At 45.3% G+C, this 14,269-nt stretch overlaps 1 protein-coding gene across 1 annotated transcript in view; it reads left to right on the top strand.

The window, feature by feature from the left end:
* NRK (Nik related kinase) overlaps positions 1 to 14,269 on the top strand; it is a 138,309-nt gene that overhangs the window by 61,666 nt on the left and 62,374 nt on the right. The window contains exons 11-14 of the mRNA XM_084813733.1: positions 1,409 to 1,481; positions 2,729 to 2,939; positions 4,500 to 4,661; positions 5,903 to 6,064. Coding sequence (XP_084669859.1) covers positions 1,409 to 1,481; positions 2,729 to 2,939; positions 4,500 to 4,661; positions 5,903 to 6,064 — 608 coding nt within the window. The remainder of the gene's footprint in view (positions 1 to 1,408; positions 1,482 to 2,728; positions 2,940 to 4,499; positions 4,662 to 5,902; positions 6,065 to 14,269) is intronic.

Genomic DNA, 14,269 nt, shown 5'->3' with positions numbered 1-14,269 from the left:
TTGGCCACTGTGTGAACAGAAAGTTAGACTAAATATAACCTGAGTCAGATTCATCATGCCAGTTCTTATGTTCTTATCTGTCCTTTGCACCCTTGGGTTTCTACAGGCAGGAAGCCCCACTCTCCACACCCAGCATAGAAATGTATCTCTCCATCCCTCCTCTGCCAGCCCACAGCAGGCTAGTAAAAATGTTTGCAGGCTAGTAACTTTGGAGGCTTGTTTATAAGGCTACATTAAAGAGCAGCACAATAGTGAATTTAGGACAAAAGATGTTGGTATTGTGGTGCAGTGAATGCTTTGAGATATTTTATGGGTGGATAATTGTTGATGCTAAGTTGCTTGGTGCTAATACTTTCCTGAACTAATACTTTCCTGAATGGAAGACCTCTGAGCTTTCAAAAGGACTTGTAAGAAATAAGTTTATTTGGAGTTGGAATAGGAATGTTCTAAAATTTCAAATTCAGCAGCATTTGAATTTTCAAAATTGGATTTTGCACACGTTTTTGGCGTTTGGATTCTTTAGTGTCAGGTTTATTAATTAATAGTTGACAGACCTTCAAATTTGAAAATAATAGGAATAATAAGAATAATTCCATACAATGAGTTCTGGTACTCAGAAGAAATTACTGGGCTTAAAATTCTTCAGGTCTAAGTGTATGTCTAAAATTCTAGCATTTTAGGAGGTTCGAGTAAAAACACAAAGTGAATCCTGCAAGCTTAATGCCTGCTGTTCTGTGATGTTAATGCTTTGCTATATTTTAGGACAAAGATTTGCCTCAGGTAATTAGCACAGCTTCCTTGTAGAACCATAGCAATCCCCAAATGTAATGGAGAACAAAACTTCATTGCGGTTTCAGATCATGTGGTGCTGGGTGAGTGTGTGTGTGTGTGTGTGAGAGAGAGAGAGAGAGAGAGAGAGCACACTCAGCTTTTGAAAACCCATCTTGAGTTTCAGTCCAACAAACAAACAAACTTTTTGAAACTCCTGCAGGACCTCAGTGAGAGGTGGGTATATATATAAATAGTAGTGAAAGACTGATCGTTTAACCAATTAGGCTATTACAGGACTTCATCATCATTGCAGACAGATAAAATCAATAATTAAGGGTGCACTCCTATGCATGTTTAGACACACAAAAGTCCTACACCTCCCAGCATTCCCCAGCCAACATGGCTGGATGGGGAATGCTGGGAAGTGTAGGACTTCTTGTGCCTAAATATGCATAGAAGTGTGCCCTAAATAAATTAGCATCCGAAATAACCACAAGCAAAGTGAATATAGAGGGTCCCTAAGTTTAAAATGTTTGCCAGTTTATAGGCTTGTTGCAATGTATGTCTGGGGAGGGAGGATACAGCACTTGGAGCATTTAGATTTCTTATTTGGATTTGGTTGCCCCCCCCCTTTCAGATGAAACTGAGTACGAATACAGTGGAAGCGAGGAAGAAGGTGATGAGCTGAATGAAGACGAAGGAGAACCAAGGTCAAATTTCATGCAAATCTGTATCCTCTTTTTTGGCAATGCTTACCTCTTTTCTGGTAAGCTGTCACCCTACTGCTGCTGAATTCACCATGTGGGGAAGCAGGTAAACTGGCCTGCGCAGGCTGTGTCCACACCAGGAGCGATGGAGACAATAGTGTTCAAGCAAGGAGAGCCTACCCCACTGTTAGGCAGAGTGAAGCAGCTGCCTCAGGCAGCAGTTGGTGGTTTGGGTTCAGAGCCGCATATACAATGTAGTATAGATGGCCTGTGCCATCTAAGCTACCCTGTTGCCTCAGGTGCAGTCAAGGATGCTGTCCCATTGCCGGTGCTGAAGTAACATTCACTGGCCAGCCTGGGTGGCTTCTGTACATGGGATGGAGGTGTGTGGGGCAGCTTTGCCTCCGTCAGCAAAATGCCTTGGGCCAACCCCACAAGGAAGATGAGGGCACTGGGTGATGTGGTCCAACGGAGGGATGAGAAAGATTAGACCCTACCTGAACTGCACGTTTCAATCAATCAATCAGTCAATCAATCAAGGCAACCATGTTGGCCACTAGAAAAATTCCAAAATCCATATAGTGTAATACTTTTATCAGGACAACTCAAAGATCACAAAATGTGCAAGCGTCAGATCTCTTCCTGAGGCAATACATTACAAAAGGCAGTTTGGGGGCTGAGGGGGAAGGCTGAAGATCTTGCCTGTTGAAGATCTTGAAATCTGTTTTGTGCTGTTTTGGTGATCTTTGAGTTGGCCTGATCAAGGTATCTCACGATATGGATTTTGCACATTTCAAGAGTCACAAAGCTAAAGAATGATGCTGGGCATTATACTTACTCTGGCCATTAAGTTTGCTTCCCACCCCTACCCCCATCTCAACCAGATGGGTTTCCATACAAATTCAGAATATATCTGAATCCTCTTTTGTTCCCTTTCAGTGTTTTTCAGTTGAATATAAAGTGTGAACAGATGCTAAAATTTGTTTTGGGAAGGCAACAGTGAAGTTAAATCTCCAGTGAACAAACAGATAATCAGCTTTAGCCTGGATTCTGAAGAGTTGTTAAAACATTGTAAATACAGAGAAGAGCTGGGGAGACAGAGATTCTGTGGAGATTTTCTGGAACATTCTAATGCTGTAACGTAGGACAGCAAGCTATTCCCCAGTGACACTTCTTGTGTTTGCTGTGTAGTCTTAATACTACAGTTAGTCAAACAGATATTTCCTCTCTCTTCTTTTAAAAAAATTAAGCTCCATTGTTAATCTCCCCGGTGAATCCACCCTCCGCCGTGAATTCCTGAGGCTTCAGCAGGAGAACAAAAGTCGTTGTGATCCTCAACGCCAGCAGCAGATCCAGCAGCATCCGCAGCTGAAAGACCAGGAAAAGTACAAAAAGCAGCTCTCGGAAGAGAGGCAGAAACGAATTGTGGAACAAAAACTGCAGAGGAAAAAGTTGGAGGATGTAGGATTTGGATTCAGATTTGTTTTTCTTTTATTTATTTATTTTTCAATTGCAATTGTGCATTTAAAAAAATCACAGTGAGCCATGTTTGCCTATGACACATTTGTATACCCTAAGGAGGAAATGTTTTGCAGACTTTAACTATGGCAGGATCTGCATCAAAGTTGCAGCATTATTAATGGATTGCTGTTGTTGTTTTTGTAGTTATTCCTTGTCATCGATGCACACGTGCATAGAAACATAATCCTAACAATAAACAAAAAATATGAGCAAGCCACCCCAGAAGCATACAATCTAAGGGCTAAACTACACACTACATTAAAGACATTGTGTGCAAATGAGCTTCTCTTTCTTCCAAGTATGTGTGCAGGGCCCCGATTGGGGAGATATAAACCTTCTCACACAGCTCCTCTTCCTCCTACATTCCAACCCCACACATGAGAGCTAACAAAAGAAGAAAAACCTCCACTGGCAGCAATGGAGGATTTTTGTGTGCGATAGTTTGTTTTACAAACCCCACGTGGGGAAGCAATTTAAGCAATAACAACACTGGATGGGAAGGTTTAAACCTCTCCTACATGTGCTTCACGTACCTGATCCGGATCAGGGGCAGTGCGCTTACTTGGAGGTAAAAAAGCAAGTGAAGCTCATCTGCATGCTACTTATTTAATGTAGGGTGTAATTTAGCTTTGAATTTCAATATTGAGGAGGCAACAGTAGGAGGGACAGTGTGAGAGAGAAGGCAGAGACAACAACAGATGCCTAAAACGCCCTTTTAGAAAGTCGGTATGGTGCCACCTCTCTTTCTCTCTGTCTCTCTCTCCCCTTTCTTTTCCTTCAAATCCCTCCTTGTCCGCAAACCTTCCACAATCTGGTGCTAGATGTTTGGAACTTCCAACTCCCATCACCCCAATCAATGGTCATGATGGCCAAGGCTGCTGGGAGTTGTAGTCTAAAACATCTGGAGGGCAGTGAGTTGGGGCAGGTTTGCAGAAGAGGAGGGATTTGAAGGAAGAGACAGAGAGACCGAGAGAGAAAGGGAGTTTCCAGCATGGTTGGGTATCAAGGGAGAGATGGCAGAGCCATTTATGGAAAAATGGAATCTAAGAACAGTAGAGCAGGAAGAGCCAAGATCCATATAGCACTTTCAATATACCACGTGCTTCAGAGTAGTTGTGCCCATCTTCACAACAACCTCGCCCACTGTATGGGACTCAGCTCTTATCTTTATGAACATTATCGTTACTGTTCTCACGCATTGATGATGATCAAGTTATCGCAGATGGCAACATATTCTCTTGGGGGGTAGTTCAGGGCAGTTTTTCTCATGCCACTTACTGGTCTGCATACCAGCAATGGTAAAATTACTAAAAATGGGAATACGCTCCCTGCTTTTGTAGGGTGGTGGCTACTGCAGAGCTCAGGAACCCGTAATTTCAAAACCACATTTGCACAGAATGACCCATAGCAGCCATGTGACATGCATAACAATTACTTTTATGAGCAGTCTCAGAGCGGAGCTGAAATGAAAGCAGTGTTTTTTCCCTGGCATGTGTTTAGCACCAGAAGAGAGAGGAGCTTCGGAAGCATCTGGACTTTGAAAGGAGACGTCCAGAGATCAAGGCAGCTCAAAACAAAGCTGAGAAGGATCAAGCCGGCAGAAGAAATAATGAGGTTGAGCGGTGCAAAGTGGATGGAGTCAAGAAATCAGAAAGTCAGCAGGTGTGAATGTCATTTTGCAGAGGAGAAAATCTCCTTGGTTTCTGTGGCCAGACACCCAGTTTGCATACTTACCAGGCCTGGCAAACTTCTTCCTAGGTTGAAGGAGGAGGTGTCCTTCTGTTCCAACACCACACAACATGATGTATGAAGCAGGTACTCCAAGCAGAAGCCAACACATGCACCGATCCTAGTGCAGCTCTTTAGCCTTGGAATAAAGGGGGAAAGATTGTGCAAATTGGGCAGATGGCATTTGTAGATTACATTTCTTCTTCCCCCTCTAAAAGGGCAAAAGAATTATGCTTATTGGGCAGATTACATTTGTATACTCAGTTACCCGGTTCATATAGAACACATTGATGGTGCTATATAAATCACTCCCTCTAATGGCGAATTCAGGTGCTGAGTGCCAATGGCAATGCAGCCAAAATGGAGCCACTGAGAAACTAGAAGGAGAGATGCTCAGAGGAATCCCAAGGTTTGCAGAAGCACCCAAAAAATCTTTGCCGGGGGGCGAGGGGGGGGAGGAGAATCGTAACAGAGCAAAAGAACAACAATCCGATGAAGACTTAATGTGGCCAGTGTGCCAAAGAAAGCTGAGTGTATCTTCAGGGAGAAAACAAAATAGAAAACTGGTGTTTATGGGAAAGGAAAATAGGATGTGTTATCCTGGGAGAGTGCAAGTCTAGCTGGCTGGAACACTGAGCAGAAGCACTCCATGCAGCAATATTTTGTTGTGGGGTCCCCCTTGTAATAAATAACGTTGGTGATGTGGATGATGAGGATGACTAGGCACACATGCTCCTGAGTGCCTGCTCCCCATGACCACTGTGCAAAGGACTTTACTCTGGTTCCAAATATCTGAACCAGGGCCTACATGTGAACTAGGTATCAAATATCTGAACCAGGTCCTACATCTGAACCAGGTCCTACATCCTGCTCTCCATGACCACTGTGCAAAGGACTTTACTCTGGTTCCAAATATCTAAACCAGGGCCTACATGTGAACTAGGTATCAAATATCTGAACCAGGTCCTACATCTGAACCAGGTCCTACATCCTGCTCTCCATGACCACTGTGCAAAGGACTTTACTGTAGCTCCAGATATCTGAACCAGGTCCTACATCTGCTCATCCTTAGATGGAAGAGATGGTTGATCAGATCCAGCAATGAGTCCATTGGATTTCTGTATTTTTGGCTCTTCTCTCATCACAATATGGTTCTTCTTTCTTTCCTACTCTAGAAAAAAGTTGAAGAAGCATATCATGGTAAGAAGCTTCATCGGACCCTTCCCAAAGATCAAACACAGCTGCTTTCTCTCCAACATGATCACAAGCAGAAGAGTAAAGAGCTCCCCAAGATCCTCAGCCCCCCAGCTCTTCCATTGAACTGTACAAGCAAAGAGGTATGGCGCAGTTCATTGCCAACAGGCTCTTGTCTCAGACATGGTCAGTGCTCCTATAACTTTTTAAGGTGGAGTTAAAAAAAAAAAAGGAAAGAAAAGAAAGAAAGAAAAGATGCTCATACTTTCACTTGGAGGAAAGAAAGAAGCAAAGAGATTTATTTAAGCTGTCACATGGTTAGCAAACATTTGATTCCACGCTGTGCTAGCAAACAAATGGATTGTTGTTTCGTCTGTACAGAAATGTAATTGAGAATTGGGAGTAAAAGAAAATTGAGTGCTTAAAGGAAAAGAAAAAAAAGGAAGCATTCATGGGTGGAAAAGCTTAGAAAAGGAACGGCTAGCCCTTTTCCAAAAATGCATGGCCAGCTCTAGGGGGTGGTAAGGCAAGACAGATGGGCTTCTGAGGGTGCTAGAAGAAGCTGGATGAAACCTAACGAAGGCACTGCATGGTGTGTTTGCTTTCACCTTAGTCTCAGACTGCTTCTCACCAAAATGGTAAACCTGTACCAGTTCAGACTGCAGGTGTGAGCTGGGATGATTGAATGTTCCTCCATACAGGAAAGAAAAACTCTGCATATAGAAAGGAATGTTTCAGGGGAAAGAGTTCTAGGCTAGGCTTCTCCCTGACATCCTGATTTTCTACCTGCATGAACTTGAATGGGTAGGTGGGTGAGTACAGGGCCGGTGTCAATAGTTGGGCATGATGGAGCACCTGCCAAGGGCTCACACCCAACAGGGGGCCACTGACAAAAGCCCCCTGGAGTTGCTCTCCATCTTCACCATTGAAACCTGCGTGTTCAGCTGCCTCTGGCCCAGACAATGGTGGCAGGGAGAGGGGGGGGAGGAATTGCCACAGCCTGCTTGCTCCCTGGCTCTCTGCTGCCCAGCAAGCAAGTGGGAGCAATAATGAGAAATGGGATGAGGAGCAAGGGTAGCTGGTGTCCATGGTGGTGAGAAGGTGGACTCGCTGAGGGAGGGGCCCATCGAGGGTGTCTTGCCCTAAAGCCCTCCAAACCTGGAGCCAGCGCGGAGTGAGTGGGTGTGTATGGAGGAACATTAAGCCACGTCTGCACCAGCAGTCTGAAGAGGTGCGGTCCCCAGACAGAGATCTTCCGCTTTGGTGAGAGCTAAGTCAGAACTGAGGTGTGCTATCAGCCCTCTCATTGTATTTGAAGTTAAGGTGAGGTATTAAAAAATAATACTTTCAAGGCATGGTTAAGGGTTCTAATCTCTGCTGGTGATTGTGAGTATAGATCCAGGGTGTTCAAGTGGAACGAATGCAGAATATAAAGTTGTGTTGTTGTGTAGGGAGCACAAGGGATTGGGGGCAGACATTTATTTATTTACCTTTATTTATTATTACATTTCTATCCCACCTTTTTTTCCTCTTGCAAGGAACCTCTTGTAGGCCCCTTCCAACCCTACTGTTCTATGAACCCAAGCTGGCTCACATGGTCCTCATCCTCTCCATTTTATCCTCACAACACCCCTGTGAGCTAGGTTAGACTAAGGGTCAATGACTGGCCCAAAGTCACCCAGTGAGCTTCATGACTGAGTGGGGACTAGAACCCAGGTCTCCTGACTCCCAGTCCAACACTCTAAACCACTACACCACACTGGCTCTTGAGGAGAGAATGCGCATAAAAATCCATAAGAGTTTTTATGTGAACTTTTAAAAAAAATCTCGAAGTTCTAGACAACCCAAATTTAAGATTGGAAGAATGAGAAACTGACATTGACAGATTCACTAGTTTGAACTTCCTCCCTTCTGCTCTTTGCTGTCACTTAAAACCATGGCCAATAAGCGCAATAAACAGGCATATTGCCAATACATGGTTTAAGGTTGGTGAGGAGAACATAGTGAAAGACACTTTGTTCCCTCTATGATGTGGTTGTAATTGAGTGAGCTTCATGGTCAAGTTGAGACTAGAACCCCGATCTCCCGAGTCCTAGTCCAACACCCTAACCACTACACCACACTGGCTCACTGACAGTGTTCTTGGGCAATAGGTGGAGAATGGTGAAGTGGCTCTTTAGTTAGGCACCACCAATAGCTGGGAAGAGAATTTGCCAGATGGCTTGGCTGATTTGCACAAGTCACCTAAGCAGATGACTCTGAGGTCCTCTGGGCAGCCTATTCTCTCGATTCATTCTGATTAAATGGGCCCACTGATGGTCTCTAGCTTTGAGGCTCCCAAAATCCTGGCGCCTGCCCTGCAGTAACACACCTAGGAGAGTCACTATAAGGGAGCAATCCTGTGGCCCCTAGACAGCATCTGGGGGGCATAGGATTTTTCGGATTCCTGGATCTGAGGCAGGAGACAGCACTCCAACCTCAGACCCATGAGTTCGAGCTCCATTCCCCCTTGCAGCCAGAAGGACAGAGCCGTACCAGCAAACACAAGCTCAGAGAGGAGGGAAAGGGGGCAAGGAGGGGAGGAGAACGGGGAGGCGACGATTGCCTCCACACTCCTCCCGCCCTGCATAGGATGATCATAAGCCTCTGAGTTCAGGGGCTTACGATCATCGAGGGCGCTGCCCAAAGGATTGCACCCTAAATGCCTTAAGTGGGTTTTGGTTGGGCAGTTTTGCTATTTCTGGGCTTTAGGGGAAGGAAAACACAACTCTGTTTCATCTCTTCAACTTTCTCATATATATATATATGAGAAAGTTGTATTTATATATATACTGTAACACACACACACACACACACACACACACAATTTTGGTGCCTGAGGGGAAAAAAACACATTGCGACATGTCAGCTCCAATATTCATCTGCATCTCTGGCATGTATTCCATAAATGACCTCTTCGTACTGGAATACAACGCATTTTAAAATTTAGTCCATCCCATTACTGTTAAATTTTAATTCGAATGTACTGTTATGGATTTCTGACATTAGCAGTTGTAGGCAGTGAGTCCCTGTTGGAAGTATGTGGCATTAAAGAGAAGCAAATTGAGGCTGACATAAATCTGCAATTTCCCCCTCAAGCACTGCGTCTTGTGTGTTTCTAACACCAGACTGCTGCCGTTACAGTTCTATGTGTTTGTTTAATTCCTGTTTGTTTAATTCCATTGGCATCATGTCGATTTGGGGAGCGGTTATTAGGATCCACAGGGACCGGAACAATGATTTGAACCATTTTCCCCCAGTGAAATAATTACTTCTTCTGGAGACTGTTGTCATTTAGGTGGATTTCCCAGTGTCATATCAATAAGGAAGCTGTCTCTGTCTGCTCAGAAAAAAGTTTCGTAGCCTATGTGCCTCCCCACCCCCACCCCCCAAAAGTGGTTCTGCATTTCTGAGAGGATGTTATACATGATTAGTTGTAGACACCCATGCCAGACTAATGTGAAATGTTTACTGGAATTGCTTGTTGCCCAAGGAGGAAGATGGAGATCCCACACTCAGGTTGAAGCCAACAGCGCCCCCCCCCCGCCCCCATCTGCTATTAGCGCACATGCGTGCACACAGGGAAGACAGATATCTATATAGAGCCAAGTTTTTTTCCACTTTTGGGGGGTGGGGAAGCTAATAGAAGTTGCTAGGGGGCAATTTGGATTGGAAAAATGGCATGTGTATGTGGGGGGTGGGGTAGGGTGGGGGGAGGTTAAACAGTCTCACCTAGCTCCACTGCTCTGATCAAAATCAAGCTCTCCACCCCATACCCACCTGGTGCAGCTACTTTTAAAGTGAAACAAAGGTCAGGCAATCTGATCCCAATTCTCTTCCCCACATCTCTTTTGGCCCAATATGGCCATGGGACCCTAGTCTTATTATGGAGAACTTTTATTTTTAGCCTAACAAAGGCCAGAACTGAAACTTGTGTGGGCCATTCCTGGTTACCCAGTCCTGCACTTAATGTGAATGCAGAGGTGGAAGCGTTTGCAGGGGGAAAGTGCAGGGCCAGCCCTACCATTAGGTAGAGTGAAGCGGTCACCTCAGGCAGCAGAAACTGGGTGGCAGCAGCAAGGTGTGGGAAGAGAGAACTGTACCCCATATGGCCTGCTCTGCACCCCAAGGATTAGCTGCAGTGGAGAACACTGTCTCTTCATCAGAAAGATGTTTTGAAGAAAGATTCAGCTGCCGATCCAGTTGACTATTTGTACGTGGAATGGGATGGGGCGCCATTTTGTTTGTTGCCTCAGGCAAGAAAATGTCTTGTGCCAGCCCTGGAGAAGCAGTGGGCAGAAGGAGTGCATAACATTCCCCTGCCTGCATAACACTTTCCCCTGGCTTCTCCTCCTCCTCAGCCGCTTTCCCTTGCTCTTCTACCCATCCTGGTCAGGCTCCTGGACTAGAAAGAAGTCTTGCTGGGGAGAAGAAGTAGAAAAAACACTGGGGGAGAGGGGCTGCAGGGGTTGATAGTCCCTCCTGCCTGCCACTTCCCCCTGCAAATGGCCACCACTGCATTCATGGTAGATGGCAAACACAGAGTTGGGAATCCCATGTTTACTGCAGATCATCTAGTTCTGGCCTAAGAATTACTATACAACTGGCAAAATGCATTATAAAAGGTTGGGTGTGGATGGGAGAACTTCTCGCGAACTAAGGGCAGGGGTAGAGGGCATGTTTGCTTTCAGCTCAATGATGTCCCAATGGGCAACATCTTACGCTTTCCTGTAGCAGCCATATCAGGGGTCAGACTAAGTAGCCTCATGCAGTCTCATGCTTCATGTTCTTGCTGAGCTCTTTCTCCCTTGAATATATTGTTCTAAGCTGACGAGACACAGGAATTCCTTATCTTGTCAAAGGTCATACAGTTGTATATCTTGTTCTCTGCTGTTCTCTTCTGTTCTCTCCTTATCATGGCTACCCTATAACCCAGTTCTTGTATTATAAACAATAGTGCTAAGAGAAGAAATGTTGAGGATTGCAACCCCATGCGGGAGGGGGAGGAGGAGCCGTTTCATATGTGTCACAATGTCTATAAAACCAATGTGCTAATGTAAATCGGGGCTTCTGGCTCTTTGGAAACGATTCCAGCCTTAAGCCCGCGCGTTAAATAAAGAATCTCTTTTTCCTTCACTCCGTGGTCTCTCTGACTCTGGGTTCTGCAACATAAATGGTGCCGTGACTCGGATTATTAGGGAATGGGAATTGGTCAGTGAGTAAGGGGTCTCACTGGCCGACACAAGAGGATTTTTCACACCACACACTTTGCTACTGGCCTGGGCACCCGGACGGTCAACGGTATGCTTCAGAAACCGCAGTAGCCACTCACACAATCATCAATCTCTCCACTACATCCATATGTCCCTGCCACCCACTTTTCCCACTTTTTACCAGAGCGGAAAACGGCTTCCCCAGCTTCCTCAGCTTCCTACTGAGCACTGGCGTGCTAGGTACTGGCGCCCACTCGGGGGTGTGATCAGGCCCCCCTTCTACCCGCAAGGAGTAGGTTCTTTTGTATACGTATACCACCAACACTGACCTTCTTCATAAGGCGGGGCCCTCTTTTTTTCTGCCCAGTGGCCTTTCTCCCTAAAGGCGGGGCCCTCTTTTTCCCATATACTTGCCTTTCTCCTGAAGGCTTCCAATGTGGGTTTCAACTCAATTGCAGCTGCGATACAGGCAGGGCTCAAGTTCCTTCCTCCGCTTCCCAAGGTTCTCTTGCTGCTCACTACCGTTTGGGCGATCCCGGTGCAGGCTTTCTCCCATTCACTCGACAAAAAGGTCGGTGGCGCCAAGAAAGGGAGGCATGCGCCGAGCTCGTCCTCCTGGTGCGGCGATCAAGAGCAGGCAACTGCCACCTGTCTGGCTCAGAGCCTGCCACATCCGAGTCACGGCACCATTTATGTTGCAGAACCCAGAGTCAGAGAGACCACGGAGTGAAGGAAAAAGAGATTCTTTATTTAACGCGCGGGCTTAAGGCTGGAATCGTTTCCAAAGAGCCAGAAGCCCCGATTTACATTAGCACATTGGTTTTATAGACATTGTGACACATATGAAACGGCTCCTCCTCCCCCTCCCGCATGGGGTTGCAATCCTCAACATTTCTTCTCTTAGCACTATTGTTTATAATACAAGAACTGGGTTATAGGGTAGCCATGATAAGGAGAGAACAGAAGAGAACAGCAGAGAACAAGATATACAACTGTATGACCTTTGACAAGATAAGGAATTCCTGTGTCTCGTCAGCTTACAACAATATATTCAAGGGAGAAAGAGCTCAGCAAGAACATGAAGCATGAGACTGCATGAGGCTACTTAGTCTGACCCCTGATATGGCTGCTACATTCCCATCGCAGCGAATGGCATCCATTCATTTATTTGGGAGAAAGTAAATAGGTACACTGAGGGGTAGGGGCTAGACCTGGTACCTGTCAAGGGCTCCTTGGAGGCCTCTCTCAGTCTAATCCAGTAGCCAAGTCCAGACACAGACAAAGGGATTCTTTTCAAAGCTTTATTCCTCTTTTACAACTTAACTCTACTGTTAGCAACTAGATATGAGCAGCAGAGTACCTATGCCCTAAGTTGGAACAGTTGGTCCCCGTTTGAAAGGGAATCACTGGCAGACCCTGAACTTAAGGGCTAGGGAGAGTCCCTCCCCTTTTCCCTTGGATCCTCTGGGCGCAACCGTTGTTTGCGCGCCAACCAGGCACTATGCCTCCTTTCCGCGCCCTCCATTTGGCGCTACTCTCTGTGTCGGCGTTGCGCGTCCACCAAGTCTGCTATCCGCGCTCTGTCACTCCCTGGACTGCTATCTAAGCTAGGAATGCTGGTGGGAGGAATCTCCGTCAGCTGTTGGCCCTGGGAAAGAGGAGCGCGCTCCTCTCCCAGGAGCGACTGCTCTTCCTCAGAATCAGAACTACTCTGGGATTCTATGGGCTCAGTGTCCACCCTGACAGTACCTGACACTGAGGGATTCCCAAGGGATTCCCTGCCATTGAATATCAAGGGTGCTTTGTCTATGTCAGGGGTAGGCAAGGAGGTGCCTCTGGGCAGCAGTGCACCTCCAGGCTCATTTCTTGGTTCCCACCAAGATGTCCTACCCATCTGACTTATTTTTTAAAAAAATTAACGGATTTTCTTACCAGCAGCTAGGATCACTATGCAATTGGTTTCTGTTAGTGCTGAACTGCGGGTTCAAAAGAGATGTTAATGCACTGAGGCTCAGACCCCTACTTCTACCTTCAAGTCTTTGGGGCAGCGTTTTTTTCCTTCGCCACATCCCCGATGGCAGCCATTTTGGGTTTCGTGTCAGGGATGTACAGATTGTGTAAAATCTATTCTGTCTGTGTTTCACAGATTGTCAGGTGCCTTTTGTTCCGTAGTCCACCCACGGATGGAATCAAAAAAAAAATTGTTTCCAAATTTGCATAAATTCGCAATTACACAAATGCACATTTGCGCAATTTTGCATATGCGAAAATGCACAAATTCCCCCAAATGCGCACTTGCATGTTTTAGCCTATGGGGGAAATGAATAGTTGGGGGTGAGTTTTTTTAATTTTGTGTATTTTTCTATGATGAAATTTTTGCAAAATTCAGGAAAGTTAGAAAAATAGTCCACAAGTCCGCAGACTTGGGGAAAAGCCAGTCCACTGTGGAATCCACTGGTTGGATTCATGAAAATCTGAACTCATTTGGTTCCATTGAAGATTTCTCAAACATTTCTAGTTGGTGCCCAGGACAGTTTCTCAAATTGCCAAATGTGCTCACTGACCAAAAAAGGTAGCCTGTCCCTGGTCTACATAGCCCCACCTTTTCATCTGCATAGCTCCACCTTACATTCTGAATCGGGTGAGACAGAATATTGGGAAATATTTAACCAATTATTTCCCTGCAATGATTTTTTAAAAAACAAAACCAAACAAAATTAAGAGTTAAACAAGAGTTTGCTTAACTGCCTCCCATTTATTTTCAAATCCAGCCTGCTGTCCAGTAAAGACCTATGAAATTCATGAGAACCATTCTCATTGACATGTGTGATTTCCCAAGAACAATTAGTCAATTTGATGATATAGGCAAAAAGTATCCAAATAACATGCAAATCAAATTGCATTCCAAATTTCCAGTTCATATGGGAATTTCATTCCAGGGCTTCCAGCAATACGTTTCAACACTTCATTTCTAATTATAAATATGGTACCTAGTGCAAAAGATAGGTTTAAAATTAGGAAAATGCCAGAAGGAAAAACACAGGGAAGTCTAGCGGAAGACAATATGGGCCTGTATCTACACAGGCTTATGTCATA

The sequence above is a fragment of the Heloderma suspectum genome, chromosome 9 (assembly GCF_057233095.1).
Source record: "Heloderma suspectum isolate Gila_16-S chromosome 9, 16-S_ref, whole genome shotgun sequence".
Taxonomy (NCBI): Eukaryota; Metazoa; Chordata; class Lepidosauria; order Squamata; family Helodermatidae; genus Heloderma; species Heloderma suspectum.
Note: the sequence above shows the minus strand (reverse complement) of the source record. Positions and strands in the feature narration are given on the sequence as shown.